This window comes from Poecilia mexicana, unplaced genomic scaffold, assembly GCF_051168715.1.
Source record: "Poecilia mexicana isolate PSO_F unplaced genomic scaffold, ASM5116871v1 scaffold_1, whole genome shotgun sequence".
Lineage (NCBI taxonomy): Eukaryota > Metazoa > Chordata > Actinopteri > Cyprinodontiformes > Poeciliidae > Poecilia > Poecilia mexicana.
In genome coordinates, this window is record NW_028263370.1 from 14349122 (window position 1) to 14372299 (window position 23178).

Below are 23178 nucleotides of genomic sequence, written 5' to 3' on the forward strand. Positions count from 1 at the left end.
CAACCATTATTCTGCTAATTTAACATTCCCCGTCAGTCTGTGCATTACTGCTTTTAGGTGAACAATACAGACAGAAATGGTGGCCATGGATTATATTTCCATAAATAGCAACCCTGTAAACAATGGCTGTTGAGGTAAGCACCAGAGAGACAGCTTTACAGAATAATCAATTAGTCTGTGTGTGTTTACATACACATGTGCAACAGGTGCTCTTTGAACACCTTTGTGACAATACTGCATCACTTTTATTATATTATGGTAAAGGAGCACTCAAAGCAAACAGTGACTCACCAGTACAACATGAGAGGAAGATAATTGGGCATGGAAAAAAAAAAAAAAAAAAAAAAAAAAAAACCTGTAGAGTGCCTAAAATAGCTGGCAGCAACTGTTTCTATTTACTTTGTGACATGTTTGTTGTCATGCATAATCAAATTATTTTGTTTTATACACCACTGTCACTCTTCCAAAGAAGGAAGAAAAACATCAAGATAATTCGAAATCAACAGGCCGCCCTGCCAGTTTTGCTTTTAATGGATCCTTTCATACATGCAACAAATGTGTGAAGACGCGTCCAGTTAATTACATACATTTGAAAACAAACTTTTAGATAAGCCTCAGAAGAATCTTTGATAAGATTAGAAAGAAAACAGCATCTCGAAAACCAAGGAACACAGCAGACAGGTGAGGGAGAAAGCTGTGGGGGCGTTCAGAGCAGAATCAGATTACAAAACAATATCACAGCCTTTCAACATCTCAAAGAGCAACGTTTGAAGATGAAAAGTGGACGGCCAAACTGGAAACCTACCAGGACACAGCTGTCAATCAAAACTGAGAGAACGAGCTGGGAGAAAATTAATCAGAGAAGCAGTCAAGAGTTCCATAGTTGCTCTTTGTGAAAGTTGCAAGAAGACCGCGCTTCACTTTAAAGTGCTCGATAAATTTGTACAGAGCAACAACTACAATTTCCAACAATTTGGCGTTGAAGCAACTTCATCATATGTTGATGTCATCAATTCTTTTGAAGTCTGATTCGATTTCCTATAGATAAAAGTAACCTGTTAGTCTGCTGAATTAATTTGAGGTCAGAAAAACCCTCCCGGTTCCGAAGGTTGGTAATGCAACCTATACCGTGTGTTACCTGTGAGCCCTGAGGTTTTTGAGCCGAGCATCCAGATCATTGAGCAGGTTGACCTTCTTGCTGCACTGGGAACAGTAGACGTCCATGAGCTCGCCGGCGTACTGGTGACGTACCTTCCGAGGGGTCTGACCCGCGCTGCAATCACACACACACTATTGATTTTTCTGCAAAACGTAATTCCGGTGTTTTAACAAGCTAAAGGCACAACAATGAACAAGTGATAAGAAAATAAACGAGACTGACACAAGGAAGGATCTGTGTCTTTTTGGTTGTGTTTTTTTTCTCGTGACGTCATCCCCGTTTTGAATTTTAATCCCAGTTCTGCAGTCTTTTGTCTGATTGGTATGCACGGAACGAGTGTGGAGTTGTACTGCCAGTCAATCAACTAAGAAGATTAGTCCCATTAAACACAGTGATGAATATTAACACTGCCTGCAGGGCCTCAACTCCTGAGCTGCACTTCCTCAGTCAAAACTCAGAAAGTATTACTCCAGTACATATCCTGGAGATCAACAGGCTGCAGATTAAATATCCAAAATAATAATAATAATAATGGAGTTCAAGATCCAGAAACAAAACAGCACTTTATATTTCTGCCTCGTCACAAATTAACCTTTGTAAACCACACAACACAACAAAAACAAAAGAGGGGGCAAGTTACTGCGGCAACTTAGTGATCATGTTAAACATGGCTTTTGTTGGGGAAAAAATAAACACACACACACACACACACACACACACACCCACACACACACACACACACACACACACACACACACACACACACACACACACACACACACACACACACACACAAATGGGTTGCATATTGGTAATATTGATTTGTGAAGCAGTTTTCAAGAATTATTTTCTAAACTTATTGTTTTAGTTTTTTATTTTCCCTCATCCTCTCAGCCCCGCCCTTTTCTTTGCACTTTCTACCGCTATTATCCATTGATGAATTCTCCTGTTGATGACTCATCAACAGGACATTTGATGAATTATTCAAACAGGTGAAAAGTGAATGTCATAATTAGACTAAAAGCCATTGACTGCAACTATGAAAATGATCTCAAAATTAAAATCAAAACACGCGACTAAACGTTTTCTTCCTCAGACCTCCATTACCTTGAGGGTACAGACGAGCCGAGGTCGGAGTAACCGTTAGTCCGAGTCTCGTCGTCTGGAGAGGGGCTGCTGGGAGTGTATTCTGGTTCCTCCCCTTCACCGTAGTCCTCAAATTGCTCTTCGTTCAATGAGGCAGAGGAACGTGTGGAAAGGTCGGAGGTTATAGAGATACTAGCCTGAGCACACCTGACAGAGGGGAAAAAAAAGATGTATGTTACCCTCTGACTGCATAGCTAGCATGTCAATATGAGAAAGCCAAAAGAAAATGTCTAATACGGTCAATTAAAAACTAAAACTAAGCTTGTAAGAACAAACCAGACGCTACAATGAATCACTCAGACATTTCCCAGAATGACGACTACAGGAGATAAAACAGAGGTTAAAAAGGCTCTAACTGTGCTTACTTGTCCCCGGAGAAATAGAGCTCTCCCAGTGTGTCTTCCTTGTCCAAGTGTCTGGTGAGACCCTCTGAAGAGTCAGACCCCTGGGAGCTTTCCGCAGCGCTGTCTCTGTCTGACTCCCTCTCTTTGCACTCTTCTGTTACCCCCTCCTCCGACTCCTCCGACTCGTCAGGGAACAACTGGCACTCGGGGACGGGGTCAGGAGAGGTCCGAGAGCACATGATGACCGGGAGGACCTGCTCCTCCTCGCCAGCCTGGAGAGAGATGAGAAAAAAGTAGAAATACAGACATTCGCAGACTGACTATGACTGTTGCAGTAGTTCTGGTAAGGGACTACCAGTTCTGGTAAGAGGAATGTTGGGGTTATTCTGGGAGGGGATCTACCTAAAAGTAGGTAGATTCCCAACATTCCTCCACTGATTAGTTATTCACTAACACAGCAGGTCCTTATAGATTTAGGACGGTAAGGGCATTGGGTCAGAGGTCAGAGATCCCACTTTGTCTTATTTGTGTCATGTAAACCTGTTAAAATCTGATCTAATGCATCAGTGGACATCAGTCAGCTCTGCATATGAAACAGTTAAGAGCCTCACTGAGCGTGGGGATCACGATGGCAGAAGTTGCGATAGACAGTAGAGGAAATAGATCAATGAAAGTTGATGAGTGTGACGGAAAACATTTATCTATGGTCAGATTAGGAAGTTAATCTGACCTTAGGTTATATTATACACTGATAAAAAAACTAAGCAAAATTTTTGACTTTATCTTTCAATTTTACATAAGTATGAGTTTCCATTTTAAACACAACAATTGGAACCATTTGTTCAGTTAACAAATGGTTCCAATTAAAAATGCAAACTAACTGAACTGCAAACAGATATTTCTACATATGGATGGATAGACAAACAGATGGAAATATTGATAAATTTGTTTATGGAAGAAATGATCAATGAACAGATGAGATGAACAGATAAATGAATAGAGGGACAACCAGACAGACAATCTGATAGATGAACAGATGATAAATGACTTGACTTGGAGACTAACGAGTGAATGGATAGAGAGATAAAACGATTGGTTGGACATATAAATAAACAGACTGACAAATGAAAGCCTGGACAGATGAACTAATAAATAGACATACTGACACATTGCTGGAGAATGAATTGATGAATAATGGACACAAAGGCGAAAAGACTGATGGTGGAAGGACCAGACTGATAAATATAACATTAAACAATAAAGTGGGAAACAAGGTAAGGGAAATATTCCATCCCCATCCGCCCACACTACTTTTTTGTTTCCCATATTATTCAGGACTCTGTAGGAACCCCATAACATTCACAACTGCAGCTATTTTAATGTATTTTTCCCAAAAGTTATGAAAGTATTTTTAATTAAAAATAAACAGAAAAAAACACAAACTCTTAAATAATGTGAAGTCAGAACTCTGAAACAGTCATTTGAAGCGTTTGTTTAGCTTAAAGCTGTGTGCAGCCTCATGCCATTACCAAGCAACTCAAACAGCCCCTGTCGAGCATTTTACATGCAACCGTCATTGGCTGAACACAAATGGGGGCTGTGCTCTGTAACAAAGGGCCGACCGGGGCTCTGAGTGCGAGTCACAGCGAACACAACAAAAGAAGAAGACAAGTCTTTTACCGTTCCTTCCCTGTAGCTGAGAAGGACACACACTGTGTGATGAGGTAAAGAAGCAGTCAGAGAATTGAACACAAACTTCAATGATGTCAGTTTTAATACATTAGATGGTACAGAGCAAACTTTAGTTCCCCACTAACTTCTAGATCTAAATCACAAATATTATTCTATGAATAATTAATCTGCTCATGTAAAGCCTTTGAAATAATAGATAAACAAACATGCAACAGATGCGTTGCGCCAAAGCGTACGGATGATTCACTTGCAGAGCTCAGAATCTTCTGACTGCAAGAACTAAGCGTACATGATAAGAGGTGATGATCATCTGGAGCCAATCTGGTTTCGACCTGGATTTGAGTCAGTCCTGCTGTTTTGTATCAAATCACTATCTGACAGTTGTTCCAGGATCCTGACTTACCTTATCTTATGGTCATTTTCATGACTAACTTTATCTGGATCACACTCCCCATTCATGTCGACACCTTTCAGCTGATCGCTGAGGTGTGCAGAAACATGCGTGCATTAATATGATCTAACAGGGGCTGCAACTTTGCTCAAGCATACTATATTTAAGTGCTACAGCAGCCAATTAAAATTTAAAAGTAAAGTGACACTGATGGATGGTGGCATATGCATACATGTACACTCTCCAAGCAGCACTGGGTCGGACTAATGAAAAATAAAAACACATGCACATTCTGTATGTATTTTGACAGCCTGAGGCTTCAACTGCCACCACGAGTCTACAGGTTGTTTCAAGTTGTTTAATATCCTTGAGTAGATATTAAACACAGCTGTCCTGACACAGAGGCTTCACCTCTGTTACGATCCGCGCAGATTACGGTTGACCTTTGATCACGTCGGAGCCGATCGGTGGCTTCTTCTTTTGAGCCTTTTTGACAAATCTTCAATTCAGTTTTCATTCTGGACTTTCTCATTTGTGGGTTCAATATCAGAAATCCTTCCAGCTAAGCAACCTATTGTCCGCACTTCTTCAATCAGCTTTTATTTTTTAAATCAAAGTACCGTTCTTCTGAAAAATGTCCGGAATGAATTACTCTACTCAGATTTTCAGAGCTAAAACCAGTGACTGCTGTTCTTCCAAAAAAAAAAAAAAAAGGGGGGATACCTGTTTGATAGTTGATACCCTCACCAGTCAATTATCTTGGTAGGAATATAATTTCTAATAAAAACAGTCAATGAGCTGGTTATAGATTTTGGGCTACAGTTATTTTGATGATAATTCTGTCAAGAATCTTGTTGAACAAATGCATCTTAACATAAGTACTCTCCACTGAATGTTTGGCTCAGTGCATACATTTCCTTCTCCATTGGCTCTATGAAAATATTGTTCTCTGCTGCTGCTGAGTCCGACCTAGTTAAAATACAAAGTATAATTTCTATCCGACACTTCTTCCTGGTCCCCCAAGTGAGCTTAATACCACCGAAGAAAAAGATATAGACATCCAAGTTGCCTTTATTTTAATTCTACCTGCACAGTTATTGAATATATCTTATATGTAGATGTACTTGATTAAATTCTAACTCAATTCAAACTCAAAAATACTTTATTGATCTCGGAGGAAATTTTTAATTATAAATTAGATTATAAATTTATAAGACTGCCATTTTCCAGGCATAATATCAGAAACTTTCAGTCTGTCTCAAAACATTCGAACTAGTTTCTTCACTTGCCAGAGTCTATTGAAGGCCTCCTGAAACATGCCACACGTGTTATGAAACATCAAGTGCAGGTAGCGTAGCGACAGAAAAAGACTGAAAAGGACACAAAAACAATGTTCAGAGGAAGGTTGTCAAAAAAAGAAAAAGTTCAAGACAAAGAAAAACAAAATAAAAGGAGAAACCCAGGACTTGTGAAATAATGCCAACAAGCTCAGTTTATTTTTCTGGCTTGTTTTCAGTTGGGAATAAGTTAAATAATGTAAAAAACATGAATGTTTGGCTGCCAATGAAACCACGCAAAGCTCATCCTGAAACTCATCTTGTTGAGTCATGAAATTTTTATGCCTCAGTAGTTGAGCAACATTGCAGAGGATTAGAGCGATGAAAACACTGACCTGTAGATGCTGTTGTACAGCTGCTACTACAGGGTTAGTTACTACCAGGTACAGGTCAGCAAAACAGAGTTTTCTCAAAACAAGTGGATTTGGCTGTTTAGCAGAGAAACAGACGAGTGTCAATAATCGGCAGAGAGTTACACAGACTGGGTCCACTGAGTTGAACTTTTTAGTAACAGGGTTTTACAGGGAATATTTTGCAACAGCTGCGGACAGTGTTGCAAGTCATCACTATACATAACCATTTTCACCACAGTGACGAAATATGTAAAAAAAAACAACAAAAAAAACAAGGTTGTGCTTTCAGTTGTATAATCTAATTCAGTTTAATTCCTGATGTGAGACAAATCAAGAGAAAGTGCATAATTGTGCAGTTAAAGAAAAACGATATTTGGTTTTCACATTAGTTTCACTAACAAAAATATGAAAAGTCCGCCATCTATATCTAAAATCCCAAAATTAAATCTATCCATCCATCTATTTTCTGTACACCTTTGTCCCTTAGTGGGACAACCAAATTAAGAAGTGGTCTAAGTACTATAACAAATAGAGCCCACCTGTGTGTAATTTAATCTCAGTATAAATCCAGCTGTCCCGTAAATGTATCAGAGGTTTGCTAGAGAATATTAGTAACCAGACAACACAGCAGACAGACCAGGAAGAAATGTTTGGAAAAGCTTAAACCAGTGTTAGGTTACACACCATTATCCCAAGTTTCAACATCCCACTGAGCAATGTTCAATCCATCACCTGAAAACATTGCATGGCACACCTTGAAACCTACAAAGATGTGGCCATCCACTTAAACTCGAAGGCCAAGCAAGAACAGCATTAATCAATGAAGCGTCAAATAGCTGCAGACATTCACAGCCCAGGTGGGAGAATCTGTTAACTGAAGCCAAGTAGCTCAAAAATCCCTTTTTGAAAGACTGGCAAGAAGACAGACAGCTGAAAGAAAACATAAAACGTAGGAGACACGGCAAATATGTGGTGCACTTGTCAAACGACAACTTCTTGGCCTACAATGCAACAGGGTATGGAAATCCAACACTGAACATGAGCCTGTACACACCATCCCCACAGTTGAAGGCGGTGTTGAAAGAAAGCAAAACTTTAAACTTGGGTGTTGGTTCACCTTCCCAAAGGAATTCAGTCCAAAACAATTGTATGAGAATAACCCTTTAGTGGATTGGATCAAAGGTTATTTATGTCATCATGACTCAGTCAAAGTGTGTAGAAAAACGTAAAAAAGTATCGTTCACAGAAACCCTCCATCCGATCTGAATGAGCTTAGTTTTGTAAAGAAAAATGGGCATTGCAACTTCTAGAGCCACAAAGATGATATAAAAGTACCTCAAAGAACCTGTAGCTCTAACCATAGCAAAGGTTGCTCCACTCAGTTTTGAATGGAAAAAAACTGAACACCAAGTTAGTGAATGTTACAAAGCAAAATGTGAAACGGTTCAAGGGTTGTGAATCCACTCGCAAGACTTCATGTACCTCGCACAAGCTCTTCTTCTAAATTACAAACAACTTAAAGAGCATCATGAGATGTTTACAGGCTTCCTGACAAAATGAGGGGGCTTAGAAACCCATTGAGCTGCAAACATTGATGGTGTGGCCTCAATGGAGAAGGAAACTGAAGCAAAACCAGGGAGCCAGATCAATGAAACAGAACCACTGGTAATCTTTTTTTTTTTTTAAACCATAAATCTGTTTGGGGGATGAAACTTTTCTTGGAATTTTGGCAGCAGATAAGAAGAGAAGCAGCAAAGATGACAGCTGATTGATAGTGATTGCAGTTCAACAGAATGATAAAGTGTTTTTTGTGCAGGAATTCTACTTTTGTGCTTGGACCTTTTGTATTTTTACTTTGGTTCACAGTGAGTAACCAAGAAACAGCTGCTCCAGAAAGGTACGCAGACTTCAAGTTAAATTTTAGTAAACCTTTGTTCTCTCCTATCTGTTCCTCAACTAATGCTGCTTATGTTCTGGTACAGGAACACATGCTTACAGCAACCATCACGTTGCAATCAACAGATAAAATACCATGCACATTTTTGAACAGGCTGGACTCATCTTTTTTTTTCCCACTGCGTCCCTTGTGCCTTTAAAGGATAACTCCCAGAAGTCTGCTATGCTATAGAATAGTACAGCTATTAGACCCTAGATCATCTTGTGGTTGCAAGGCCAACAGTACAATCTTATATTGGAGTAATTAAGACGGTTCAATAGCAGCTAAATGTGTGATTTTGACATTTTTTTTCTTCAAAACTGTGATATTTATTGCGATTAACCCACTTTTTTCTCTCTCTTCCTCCATCAGAATGTCCCAACTACACTTTGTGTGGTTCAGCATCTTAAAAACTAAAAGTACACATCAGGTGTGGGAAGTGAGAGAAATGAAAATCCTTCCAGCTATCCAGCTATGTCAATGACATGCAGAATTTCACTGCATGCCATTGACATAGCTGGTGTCTCAGTCATGTGTCAAAGTCACATGACTGAGACACATTGCTCACTGTAAGTCTAAAGGAAGCAGGGATTTCCAGGGAGAGCTGCAGCAGCCGTACGAAACATACGCTACCAGGAAAAGCTTTAGCTGCAATTTGAATTGAGATATTTGCGTCATGTGAAGTCAGTGCAACCATCACTATACTGTGGTGGTTTCACACCCAAATGTTTACCCAATAACCCAAGGGGTTAAAGGTATAGTCGTGGCCCTTTTATTCTCAGAAGGGATAACTGCCTTGAGTTTCAGCTGAGATTAGATGTAGTCTTAAGTAAAGAACCTTCCAGTATTGCCTTTTTATGCATCTCATACTGTAAAACACACAATTTATTCCCCAGCTAAGCCGGAGTGATTTTTTTTTTAGCGATATGAAAATAACTCTGTGGTAATGAGCATCACACCTCAGACTCCACATAACGCTCATGCAACAGATGTTACACAAGTGCTCGTCAAATATTGCAGCAATCAATGACCACACTGCAACTTTACTTAGTTAAATGTTGAGCTATGCAGATGTTCTGTCTGCACTGACAAAGATTCTGTAAAGTCATCATACTGACTGAGTGGGACAAAGACTGACTTACTTTCTTTTGCTCTGGTTGAAGTTTCATCCCAACAAGTTCCAGATGGCCAATACACACAGATGACAGGCCCACTTGAAACTAATGCTAAATATTAGCATTAGTTATAAAGCAAGACTAGATAAGACTAGATAAACTGTGACTGGAATTGTAAAGTTTGCTACAGCAATTAAAAGGATAAGAAAGTAAGTCTATGATTCCGACATAGGCTAATATTTTAAACATAAGTAACTAAAAATGACACAAAATCAGCAAAGGCATTTTTGATGCACAACAATTAAACCACAAAACAAAAGCCCTAAAATATGGGGGATTCAAGACAAACTCAAACAGGAAAACTAATCATTATTTGTAATATTTAACAAATATTTTTAAGTTAAATATTAAAGAAATTAAGAAAAGCATTTTTCAAGCCAAACATCAAATATGGCATCTGTCGTTAAATATACAGACACAAAAGTTACTTCTGCTTCTGCTCAAACCAATTCAGTCTATGCTGAGTGCTGAGGATCAATATCATTTTAGAGCAGAACAACTCACCAGCTTTAATATACGTCACAGTAAAGAACAATATGGATGGCCATGCACCGGAGCATCCATATTGATTCTATATAGAAAAAAAACAATAACATAGACCATAACTGCAACTTTGAGATTTCACTTATATGTTTATTAAGAATGTTACGGACATTTGCAGAGTTTTTCTTTTACTCATAAATAACTTAAAAGCAGAAAAAACCCCAGCAAAATACAAGACTCAACCATTTTGTTTTAGGTTGATTCACACCAGATCTCTCATAAATAAGAGGTTTCGCTTTTCACCAGAGATACTGAAGTCTCTGAAGATGTTCAAAGAGCTGAGATCTGTTCTGAAAGCTGCCCTCAGAGAAGATTTCTGGAACATCTTTGGCATGTTTTCTGAGCACGATTAGATTAAAAGGAATTATTTAGCTTGCAGGGCTTTTAAAGGCGTTTTTTCCTGTTGCCTACCAGTTGCACAAATAGTCGGGATGGTAACTAGTCATTTCGTCATCCAGTCAAACAAACCGAGTGGTTAGCAAGAAAAACAGAACGGACTCAACAAAGGAGGAGAGCAACATCTCAGTGAAACATCAATGAACGGTCAGATAAACTTGCATCGGTTTATCGACTCACTGTGCTGGTGCTTCGAATTAGTGTGAGTCAGCAGGAAAAGGATTGAGCAGAAAAAAGAGACTGAAAAGGGTGGGATAAAAGAGAGAAAAGATGGAGGGATTGAGGAAACGACAGACTGATGGCAGCAGTGTCTCCCTGCTGGTGTTTGTCGGGCAGAGTAGAGAGACGAGGCATTTCTCTGCAGAGGTGTTTCCTGCATCTTTCCCTCTTTGTTCGTTTATCCCCTCTTCTTTGCCATTCTTCTAAGCTCCTGAATTGCTGCCACAACAAAACTAACTTAAAAGGTGCAGCGTTTAACCTCTGCTTTGATACTCGGCGTTAAATCTGGCTGCCTCAAAGTCCTGGATCCAGTCAGATGACAATAAGAAGCTCTGGGACAGAGAAGCCCATTAGGCTTTTCTGAACATTTAAGGCCACTTTAAATCCAAAGCCTTCACAAGGGATTTTTCCCCCCCCCAAGTAAATATGCAAGTCATTTACACATCCCACTGTGTTTCTAAGTATTTAGTCACATTTTTAAACGACAATTAAAGCAACTTAAACATTTTATAAATTCATACTTTACTTTTTTAAGTTGATACACTAAGACTAACTGTATTCACATGCTTTAGTCAGATGAGATTTTTCATGGACTAACTCCAGATGCATTTGGCATGAAACAAAAGATCAATGTGTGGAAAAGCACTTTATGCCCAGTATTGGGTATGGTGGAGGATATGTGATGCTGTGGGCATGTTTGTCATCCAAGAGCCCGTTGAATTGTCCATAGAGTTTTGAAATAATAGGACATGCCAATATAAAAACATTGGAATGCAAACAGCTGCCATGTTTGGTAAAAGGCAGTTGCACCAAAACACTGACATAAGGGAATATATTTATGACGCTGGTGATTTTGATTAAACCACCTTTTAACCACAGGTATATCCTCCATTTTTTAATTTAAAGGTTGGAATTTTCTAGTATTTTAAATATAAAATTACCCAACAACATTTGAAGCCTTTTTTTCCATATCCGCAACAATCATCGTACCTCGACATTTATCTCCACTCTAGTTTTTCCTAGACAGGCTGATACAGGACAGCTTGTGTTTTTGTGCATGTATCTCCCTTTGGGTCCATATTATACTGCTCCTCTGCAAGGCAACGCTCTTCCTACGCATGAGCACACCAACACATTACACAAACGGGAAACAATGACTCATATTTTGCTACCATCATGCCAAACACTAAGAAACTTCAATTTCAGCAAACGTCCGACATGCTAACTGAACAGAAATGCACGACTAGGAAGATTGAGAGAACTTTTTTTTTCCTTTTTTCTTACATTCAGACTGAATGGTACATTACAGTAAGAGACCATCAGCCAGGTAGCTGCTTGGATTACCAGGAATGCTGCAATGGACAAAGGGACAATGTAGGGAGGGACTGCTGAGGCCCAATGAAGGCTGAGTGGCGGTATTGTCAACAAAACCCAGTTCAGTTACACATGTGAAACCCCCAGCATGGGGAAGACTGTGCACCACATTTAATGTTTCACTTTTGACTCAACTTAATCAGAAGGAAATGACTTCACCATTAGGTTGATGGAGAAACTACAACAGTTCAAGTCAACAAATGTGTTTGAATCCCAACGTTAGCTGATGTGCCAGAGTGTACGTATGTGCACGTTCAGATCTGCTTAAAGTGTGGTTGCGTTAAACAAGGAGAACTTGAAATACATCCTCCTGGTGAGTGATTTAAGTGTCACTGATGTATTGTTTGCCGTGTGTTTGTTAATGAGTGAAATCCAATGCCAAGGCTTGATTCCTGAATGCATGACTGGACATGTGAACAACACTCAGCTCTATACTGCTTGTCTCAGTACTGCCTGAATTTGTATCCCATCTGTTAAAGACAGCTGAAAGGTGTTGTCTCTTTTTGTGTCATCACAGCTTTTAACAAACTGCGTTGACGCTCTCTTGGAGAGGGTATGAGGGGGGTGTCAAGCAGCACCCCACACCCTCACACCTCAGCTCTTCATTGATTGGAGGAGTGAAGGAGGGCTGGACTCTGTAGGTTTGGCAGACTCAGCAGGTGGTGAAGCCCTTGTCACTTTTCAGCTGTTACTTGTGAACTAAGAACTGTAAGAACGTCTGTCGTTGTTCCCCATAAACTCAAAGTCAAAACCCGTAGCTGTGTTAGTGGCTCTGTTTAGTCTACAGATTGTCGTTTCTTTTTTCTCAATGCCAACGTGTTAGAAACTAATGTACACTTTGTATTCGAGTCTTTGTTTTGCTTTGCTTACTGCAGATTAACCTCCCTCCACTCGGCACATCTTAGCACCGACTTAATCTAGTTATTCTGGTCCTTGTGGAAATACTGTACACTAACAAAGAAAACAGGCTCTGCAGCGGGTCCCGTTTAAGAAGCCAAAATCAAATTATTTTCAAATCAATCACAGCAAGGAAGCGTAGGAAATATATTTTGAGGGAAAGATGTCTGGGACCGTTTCAAGCCCGAAACAATCACCAGCAAATCTGCTCTGGTGAGGGAGTCCAATCCCATTATGTAATGTCCAGTCCCAGACCTGCTGTATTCAAAATGACAGTGCTGTCTGACGTCACAGGTTGCTATTGACAATACAAATAAAGCTCGGCTTCACATATGAAAGGCAAATGTTTAAATGTTGTTGAACAGAGGATGAAATGTTGCTTTTTACTGTTACTTATCCACATGATTTACTTCATACTTTATTTTACAGCTAGTAGTCTGAATTTTCTGTACAATCAACCAAATTTAATCAGATACACATTTTCAGCTTATTTGTTTTGCAATTTTTGTTGTTAATTATTATAAAATATACAGTCCAAAACACACGCTTCCACACAAAACACACACACACAAAACGCCACTGATTACATCACATGAGGCATGGGGAAACTTTTGAGAGTTCTGTTGAAGATGTCAAATTGTATTTTTCATCGTCATTTGTTCGTATTCTCACATTTTTAATCAAAGTTCTACTTCAAAATGTATGCTTGTAACACCCAGAACACTGGAAAATGTGGCAACAACAAACCATTTAATAGGGATTTCAGTATTAAGAACACTTGAATGGTTAACTTAAGACCTTTGGAATGATTTCAAATCAAGTAATTATAGAAACCATACAATCAGGTCATTCCTTAGATTATTTCCAGATACTAACAATGTTTTCTGCACGACTTCAGCATCACGTGATATTTTGATTATCCCTATATAATTAGCCAAGTCGCACAAAAACATTTACTCAAATGCCAAATGTGCAAAGAAACAAATGAGGTAAAATTCAAACGGGAACATTAATAGATTCAACAATTGTTTTCACTGTTATCGTGTGCTTCACCATCCACCAGGGATGGAGTTCATGGAAGTCAAATTGACGAAGACACAAAGTTGAAATACTTCCAACTAAAATTCATCTTAAACACCTCACTGTCCATGTTAAAGTCTATCAATTGCTTTTGGGTGCTCTGTGATCTAATTGAAGCTAAATACAAAAAACAAAGCAGAAATGCCAGGGGTCTTACCTTTCAGTGCACTTGTTAAAATCTCTGTGCTTTGGCAAAATCCCGCAGAACAAATCTTGGACGTCCTGACCAGAGTTACCATCATTTGTGGACAATTGTGGGTGACAAAATACAAGACAGAGCAATATCTTTAATAAGATATATGATCAGAGCTACTTCTTTGCAATGAGACTTTCAATACCTATGACCACCCGCTCACAAATAAATTTAACAGATGAAAATATAAATGCAAAATCAAATTCGAGTTCTGATATGCTATTCTTTCAGTATGAGCTTAGTAACATCATTAATGCATCATTGGGATACTCTTACGGATGGACAAGTGGGTGCATCTAAAAACGCTAAAATACATTTGAAAATAAATGTGAAAGGTTTTAAACCAGTATGTCACATTAAGACAAAATGCATGGAATCCAAACTCACTAAAAAATGCTCATTTATGTGCAGCATGATGTTTTTAAAGTAAACAAACCTGTTATCCCATTTCCTCTCTCGTCTTTCCTCTACAAATAATCTACCTGGATACAAAGTCCCGCACCTGTCACATGTCTTTCACTCACTTGCCGTTATTCCCTGTTGTTCCCAGCAACCCTAATTTCCAATTAATCCCATTACCATCAGCAAAGATGTTGGATCGCCAAATGAAACAGAACAGGGAAGGAAGAGAGAAAACAACAATACTAAGGAAAGAAGACACTGATGAAAAGTGAGTGGACTAAAGAGACATGTTGTGTGAGAGGGATGAAACCCCAACAGCTGAGAAAGAAGGAGTGGCAGGCTGTGGGGCAGGGTCAACAATGTTTAACAACCACATTCAGACACAAACCGGGGCCACAATGGACCCACAGATCCTTTTTAACTCCCCCCACCAACACAAGCAGTCACTGCTTTGGTCGTGTTTCCTCTAAAACCCTCTCTAATGACCCGATTCTGTGTTTTGTTCTCATTCTGTCAAGTAATATTTCATCACCCCCACATTTCAGCAGGCTGGGTGCATTCAGGTCTCTTACCCCGTCAACTACGGAGGGGAGCCCATGTTCAGTAGCAGGCTCCCTCTTTCCACCGACCAAACCCTCATCCACTGAAGTCATCCACCCGCCCTGCTCTCAGGGGCCAAGTCCGCGGAGTCTCCTCGCTCTCTCTCTCTCTCTCTCTCTCGACACACACACAGGTGTTCCCTTCAAAGGCGAGTGGAGAGGAAAGCCGTCGGAATAGTCCACAGAGTGAGTCCCCGGTAGTGGTTCAGTCGTCGGAGAGGCAGAGGAGGGTGCAGGATGTGAAGCACTGCACCGGCTGCCTGGCTTTCTTTCCTGCACCGACTCAAAGTGCAACTGCCTTTCTCTGTCTCTCTCTCCCTCTCACACACACACACACACACGCACGCACACATCAAGCACACACTCTGCACCTATCACCCTCACACACTTCCTCTCGGTCGCTGACTGGCTCGCCGGCTTACTTGCATTCACACAGTGAGAGAGAGAGCTCAGATCAGGCAACAGTTGTTGAATTGATGGCCCCGCCCCTCCGCTCCCTCCCTCTTTGCAGGTGGTTGCTTAGCAACTGACCGATGTAGGCGGGGTCTGCGAGAGTTCTCACATTGCTGCACACTCTGCTCAGGGGCTGCCGCCTACTCAGGCTATATTTGCATAGCAAGCCCTGCCTGCCCCGCTTTCTGTCTGGCTCCGACGGAGAAGAGGCCAGAGCCTGTGTGGGCCGGCTGGAGGGGGCGGGAGGTGATGGGAGCAAGAAACAGAGAGTCTTCAGTGATGCAGCAGATTCCACAGCATCGATCACACACAAAAAAAGATCCAAAAGGAGGCAGGTGATAGAAAAAAAAAAAAAACACAAAAAAAAAAACACTGAGCCTTTTTAAAAGTAGCATCCACTGAACTTTGTCATGTTTTGGCATGTTAGAACAGCACAACCTTAACGTATTTTGTTGGGATTTTATGGATGCACACTGATGTGTACAGTATTTGTGTCGTATTGGATCCCAGCTCTTAAAAAAAAAAAAGATTTATAATGAATGATTTTGTGGAGTGCCTTGTAAAGGTTTTCATGTCGTCTTTGTCATGTTACACCCATAAGTTGCATGTTTTTTTTTGTGTTTTTTTTTTTTACAGGAAGCCAACACAAAGTTGTGTGTAGTTGTTCAGTGAAATGATAAATGTATTATAAATATTTGTTTATAAATCTAATAATTGTGGAGTGCATATATTTAGACCCCCATCCTCTGATGATATTTCATGTAAGGGTATAAAAAAGGGGACTGTATCTAATATTTTCCAGGTTTTTGTTTGTAGAAATATTATTAAAAAGGCACCCTTTAAGAAACAAAATACACTTTAGACCTTTGTGTGTACAATCGTGTAACTTTCCCAAGAGTGAGAGCATTGTAGAAAAGGTGAGAGGAATGACTTTCGGTTTGTAGTTATTTATTTATTTAAAAGGAAATCTGGAATCCATTTGGGTTAATGTTTATATGTAAGGTTAGATAAAGTTTTACTGCTTGTTTTCTTTTTTTCTTTTTTTTTTTTTTAGTTAGTTGTCTCCAACAACTTGTGGCAGGAGCTAAAAGCAGCTAAAGTTCAAAGGAAATGTCAGGGATCTTATCATCTCACCATCTCCACCCTGAGATGTTTTAACTGTGAATTTCATGATTCATTCTTTTCTCCTCTCTTTGACAGAGAAGCCTGAGTCCTGAAGCTTGATGCCGGAAATCACTTGGTAATAGAATGATGAGGAAAACAAACATGCTGAGAAGAAAGATAAAGGAAAGAGATATGATACGAGCAAAGGCAATGAAACCTAATTATGTGGAAAGGAATGCACCCCTCCTACAGCATTTCTTCCTCTGTTGGGCTCTTTCGTCCTTACGTCTCAAAGATGTTGGCTGTGGCTCAGCCATTGGCCGTCTCTGTTTGTTTACTTGCAATTTGTAAGCGGGTTGGCCCCTTTCCTCCTTCGCAAAGAACCCACTTACTATTCTCTTCTTGCCTACCTGTCTCATTCAGATGAGAATACATAATTTTTATATTTTGACACATGCTTTCAGAAAGTGTTAACACTATAGGCAGAAAGTACAATAAGAGTCCTGCTGCTTCAGTTCTCCATTTTTTTTTTTTTGCAAATCCCTTCAAATAAGATGTTCAGTGAGAAACTGAATCCCGTGTTTTGGTAACACTGATTACTTCATGCATGTTTTAATGATATTTGGACATACTCACTTTTCTGACCTAATTTTTTGCCTGTAGTTTAAATGTAAATGATTTTGTGTTCCAGATTTACATTGATTCAAAGCTGCACCGCTGAGATTCCAGCAAGGGGACATTTTGGATTCAAGCCAAATGAATAAAAAAAAAAAAAAAAAACATTCACTCCAAACGAGGTACTACATTGATTTTAAGAACGGAGAAACTGGACTGGCAGTGCTCTCACTCTTAAATAATGAATGATCTTGTATTGTTGTCCCAGACATTTAAGCTTGGTGGAAACATACATATAGCTAACCTTAAAGGTACTAGGTCATGTTAACCAAAACACTCTTCGGCGTGGGACAAGGCTCCAAGTTGTTGAACTATTTACAGCATCGTTGAGGTAGTAGGAACTCCACTGAGATGAAAAAGTCACATATACTGTAGGTCATCAGTATGAAGCAACATCTCCACTCTCCTTTTGGGAAGTTTGTTGCTAAGTTTAAACCCTGTGGATCATCAGAATGTTTCACTGGGCGAGACTACTGGTGAAGCTTTACAGTGTAGAACATGACATACTAAGTTTTTGGATTCATCATGTTTTATAATGAAAAACCCTCTGAAGTTCCTGATCTGTCACCCTTCAGAAGCAGTGTCAAAATTATATGCATAAACACATCCATGAGCAAATCTAGCAAAAACCCACCTTCTCTGCTCATTTAACACTAGCTGCCATTAAAAAGGAAGTCAGAGGGCAAAGTGATCAAGTCACACAACAAGTTATAGAAAGTGAAACGCAAAGGATGAAACTGGAGGGGCGTGAAAAATCTGGGATCAGAACAGGTGATGAAGTAGGACCAGCAACTTTCGTAAAACGTTTAGAGACCTGGATGAAATGAGGAAACATCAAACTGCACATGGGTCAGTATTTCCTCATAAGATGACTGTTATGTTATTGGTACTTCTGGTAAACAGTACTACTGAACACCGATACCATGGAAAAAGGGCAGATGGCTCATAATAAAACAGAGAAAGAATGATAAAGCAGACAGCACATACTTATTTATAGGGCTTTTAATGAAGATAACCACAAACTCGTAGCTAGAAATGGGAGTAGTACAAACTTCCTCAAACTTGTTTCCGCAATTGACTTTGTAATGCAACGTAGGCAAATGTATCAAAAACAGAACACAGTATTGCATTGGTCTGCATAGTTTAATCTCTTGCTAATTGATGAAATACATCAACTTGCACATTTTTTCCTGGTGTTGAAAAACACGTGGCAATGGACCCAGTTACGAAGAATTTATTCAGACCGAGTCCTACTGCTCATTTGTTAAGTAATGCGTCATTTCCTGCAGCATGGCATATCAATTTATTGGCATCTGTTTGACTGTAATATGAGTTAAACCAAACTACTGGGTCAGTGCTGCCTGTAGGGAAAAGTCTCACAATGGCGGATGTATCGATTTATGGGGATAATTCACCTTTCAGAACATGCTGATGAAGTATGAATGGCCCAGAATAAACACTTTTATAACAATTTAGATGATATAAAATAAAGGTAACATTTCTTTCAAGCATTTATTCAAATAACAAAGACAACCATCAGTCAGCAACAAGATTGTGAACATTGTAACATGGACTGTTTTTAATCCCTCAAATATTTCCAGACATTATAGCCCCTTACATCAATTAGAAAACTGCACATCTAAACAAACTGCTTCTTTCTTTTAGACATTTGTAGAACTTGCAGCTAAGCAAAGCAGGTAGTTCAACACAGTGTAGTTCCACAAAGACACAATAAAATGTCCTGTATCGAATTTTAAAGCTGGATTGAGTTCCAACATAGACCAAAACAACAACAACAAATGATAAGCAAAGCACAAATATTTAAACTCCCCCAAGGCAACTGCGGCAGTATTCGAATTCAAAGACCATCTCTCAGGTTTCACAGGAAGTTTGCAACCAACAGTTTACACCCTTTCTTTCTTAAGCTCACACTTCTCATTTATGGTGGAAAAAAAAGGAATTGGTGCCATCTGTGAGGGTTTGGGATGTTATTGTGTCTCATCCTGTTTTGGTGAAACACCTGTTGAAATTTTTTACACAATCTTTAACTTCCTTGAAGAGGAATTCGATTTTAGGTAATCTGTGAAATTAAGTGCTGCTAACTAAGTGTGTCATTAACTCATCTTCCTCCAAACAATTGGTTTATTCACAGCTGACCTTATGGGTACAAAAAACGCCGGTCTGCCAAAAGACATCAACTTGTACCTGCCTTGGGGTCATTTTCTTGACTTAACAAATGGAAAAGTTGACCCTGCCATCAAATCAGTTGATAACACCAAGGTTAAGTACAGAGCACTGGATTTGGAAATGTTGGCAGCCTTTTCTATAATCTCAAACTGCTCTAATTATGCTAAACCTGAGATCTGAAATTGGCCACAAAATCTCTGATCAGTGCATCTCCTGCCGGTACTCTACGTTCTCACAAAGAGGAATTAATCATGGCTGTGTAACTGTGTGCACTAAGGACAAAGTTAAAAGCAGGGCTTGTAAATTAGCACATATATAAATAATAGCGTGGACATTTACAGCTCTGTAAATAAATATCTAAAGGCTCGTGCTTCATGTCCTCCTTCCAGATGTTCCTGGCAGGAGGTGACCTCTGTCCAGTGCCAGACAGCCTGCTTCAGTGGCCACACAAACGTGGGGACCAAAAGAGAAACTCAAAGTCTGCCCAAAGTCAGAATTAGGTTACAGTAACTTCCAGAAAGAAAAAAAAAAGCTGAAGAGGAACAGCTGTAATAAAAGCCATGCAACCATAATGTTTAGCTTCCTCTCAGGCTCCGTTTTTGTTCTCCTGTTGAGAACAGTGCTCAAACCAAACACTCCCTCAAGCTACAGCTGTAGTGACATGCAATAATCTCACATCAGCAATCAGACGTTTCCCTGAAACAGTAAGAAAAACAACCTCATGCATGTACTGACGTTCTGATCCACATAAATCAGAACACACTGTGGAACTGGGCAAATGAATCAAAAAGCAGTGAGAAACAGATGTAGTAGATTTATGTGAATTGTGTTATTCCATATCATGATGCCAGGAAATTGGCCCTTGCAATTTAAGGGGATAATACATAGAGCAAAGAGATGTACGTATGTATATCAGGCAGCTGACACGGCAAAGAAAGGGTGGAAGGGGAAAAAAAACATGATGAGATGTATGATATATGTCAGGTGCATTTGTGAAAATGCTCCGTAGGATTTGTGTGCAAGCCGCATACAAGCATTACTTATGCACATCGTACAAAAATGGAAATAAAAACCCAGGGAGAGATGATCTGAGAGTAAGTAAGAGGTCTTTCAGTTCATTAGCAGTCGTCCTTTACTGTTGGGCAGTTCCAGAATAATCATGTCAGCTGGATGCCACTGTGTCCTTGACTGTCATTGACGAGACTGCACAGCTTTGCTTTGATTTCACTTTGAGTGTGTGTGCGCGTGTGCATGTGTGTGTGTTATGTTCTGTATATGAGAGGCTTGCTTCTGTTTACCAAATCAGCTCCACATTCTGGTGCAGTAAATCTCCTTACGAATTATTTAATTCATTAAAAATCCAGAGAAAAGATGAAAAGGGAGACACTTAAACGAGGAGTATAAAATTAAAGCTTCCAGCAGCGACATTGGTATAAGTTTAGATGTTATTTTTCCCAATGCTTTTTAAAAAACGTATTTAATTAACTTATCTCATTAATAGAAGTATTTTCAGTTTTGGCAACATTACAAAGACAAACTTGAATAATTGTTTTAATGGGATTGCACTGAATGTGATGCATCAATAAGCAGTGAATGATTGTGAAGAGAAAGGAAAAGGATTATAGCCAAGTGCTTCGAATGAAACTGTTTGGACTTTCATGCATAGCAACAATGTTGAACATCTTTTTGTTTTAAAAAAAAACCTTTCTAAATGTTTTTAGAGTAGCATGTTTAAAATATTAGATAAAATATTATTTACCAGCTGCAAACTCAGTGCCTTATGCTTTATAATGACACATTATGTTTTTCTAGTCAAACTTTATTGGAAATTTCAGTCTTCAGCAATAAAACTACAATAACTGTATAAGTGTTGATCAACCCCGTGAACAATTGTCCTGAAATTACACTGATAAAGATTTCCAGTAAAAAGCACAAAGTTGTTTAACTATTGTATGTTTTCTAGGTTGTAAAGAAAGGACAGAGTCAGTCACACTACACACTTTTCTCTCCCATCTGCTTTCATGGGGTTAGAAAAAGGCCAGCAGCTGACATGGAAGTGTGACATTATAAGTGTCACTGCAATGACTTCTGCCACTCATACCAAGCAAAACGACTCGTCCACTGACCCATTATCAGGGGTGTCACCTGTTTTCTGAGTCTGCTCTGGTTAAAGCCTGCTCTCTTCATTCAGCTATACTCATTTTATGTTTTCTTTTCATCATTTTACATTAAGAATCTATATTCCTTCCTTTTTCTGTCCAATCACACATTTCCTCACACCAATTTACACTCCAACCCAACAAATGCTATCTATCTTTTGATTTAGATTCTTATAATCCCTCGTGATTAATTTGTGACCAGGACTGCTTTACTATGGGGACAAAAATCCTAACTCCAATTTTTAAGGTCAATACCTAAACTACATTTTCATAATTTACAGTAGGGTTTCAAGAACTAACCGTCCATCATCAATAGGATGAGCGTTTGTTTTTTTTTTTTAAATAAAACACATAAAACACACCTAGCTTATTTTTCAGTTAGCTTATTGATGACAAGATGCACTGATTCTTACAATATAGCTTGCTCTATGTAAAGAAGAGCTAAGTTAAATAAAAGGTTCAAATTAAATAAATAAACATCTGAAAAAGAACTTGGACATTACTTGACACCACAAAATGGCACTGCCAGGATTTTCCTTTGATCTCAGGATTGATGGTAACTGTAAAGGACAGCTTGCCGTTTTGTTCCATCAGATCGTATCATATTAGATGCTTCCCAGTGTGGCATCACATTATGTAAGATTTCCATGACTGTCAGTGATGCTCTCAGTCAACCGTGTGATTTTTTTTCCTTTTTTTTTTTGAGCAGTCGGAGGGTTTTTCAAGTCAACCGCAGGTTGTTCAGACATCAGATGCCCACAGATGCATGTGAGCTGCACTAAGGCACCACGGTCCAACTTATAAAGAGTTACACAAAACCTTTTTCACTTTAGATTATGCAGGCAGCTTTTGTCCCATGAGGTATTACATCTGACGCAAATGGTTTGCTGCGGAGGATTTCCTGTTCCTCCACAGTTGGCCACCATAGATGTCAAAGTACAGTGGGCAAAAAACAAAATGTGCATCGCACTTTTTATTTTAAAACAGGATATAAACCTCAGCATAGCTTTACATACTCCATAATAAGGTTACACTGCTTCGTGTTTGGTCTGTCACATACAATTTGCAATAAAATACACTGAAGCTTGTGGTTGCAACGTGAACAATTTTTTTTTCTCCAAAGTTCAAGGCGTGAGAATTATTTTGGATGTCTGCGAATGCAAACATGAGTACGTTGAAATTAAGGGGATGTTGAACTTTAGACGGATGTCAAACAGGAGCAAACACTTTGAGGAAGGTCAAAGAGGAAGTCCTTGTGTTGCTTCTGCAGCACTTGCAGCAGCACAATGATTAACAACAAACGTGGCCTTTGTACTCCTTCTGTCTTTCTATCTGGTTCCCTTTTCCACTCTGTTGCTGTTGCT

The 23178-nt window shown here is 39.3% G+C and overlaps 1 protein-coding gene across 3 annotated transcripts in view; it reads right to left on the reverse strand.

Annotated features, from left to right (window-relative positions):
• rab11fip4b (RAB11 family interacting protein 4 (class II) b) overlaps positions 1-17072 on the reverse strand; it is a 28995-nt gene extending 11923 nt beyond the window's left edge. Inside the window, exons 1-5 of one of the 3 annotated variants that reach the window (XM_088005011.1) lie at positions 15210-15294; positions 14200-14264; positions 2671-2921; positions 2267-2452; positions 1139-1273 (exon numbers count right to left, since the gene is read on the reverse strand). In XM_088005011.1, the coding sequence (XP_087861137.1) occupies positions 1139-1273; positions 2267-2452; positions 2671-2888 (539 nt within the window). In that variant the 5' untranslated portion in view covers positions 2889-2921; positions 14200-14264; positions 15210-15294. Of the gene's footprint in view, positions 1-1138; positions 1274-2266; positions 2453-2670; positions 2922-14199; positions 14265-15209 lie in introns of all 3 variants that reach the window. The other 2 variants (XM_014982195.2, XM_014982231.2) reach the window with 2 other exon arrangements.
• Between the last annotated feature and the right edge of the window lie 6106 nt (positions 17073-23178).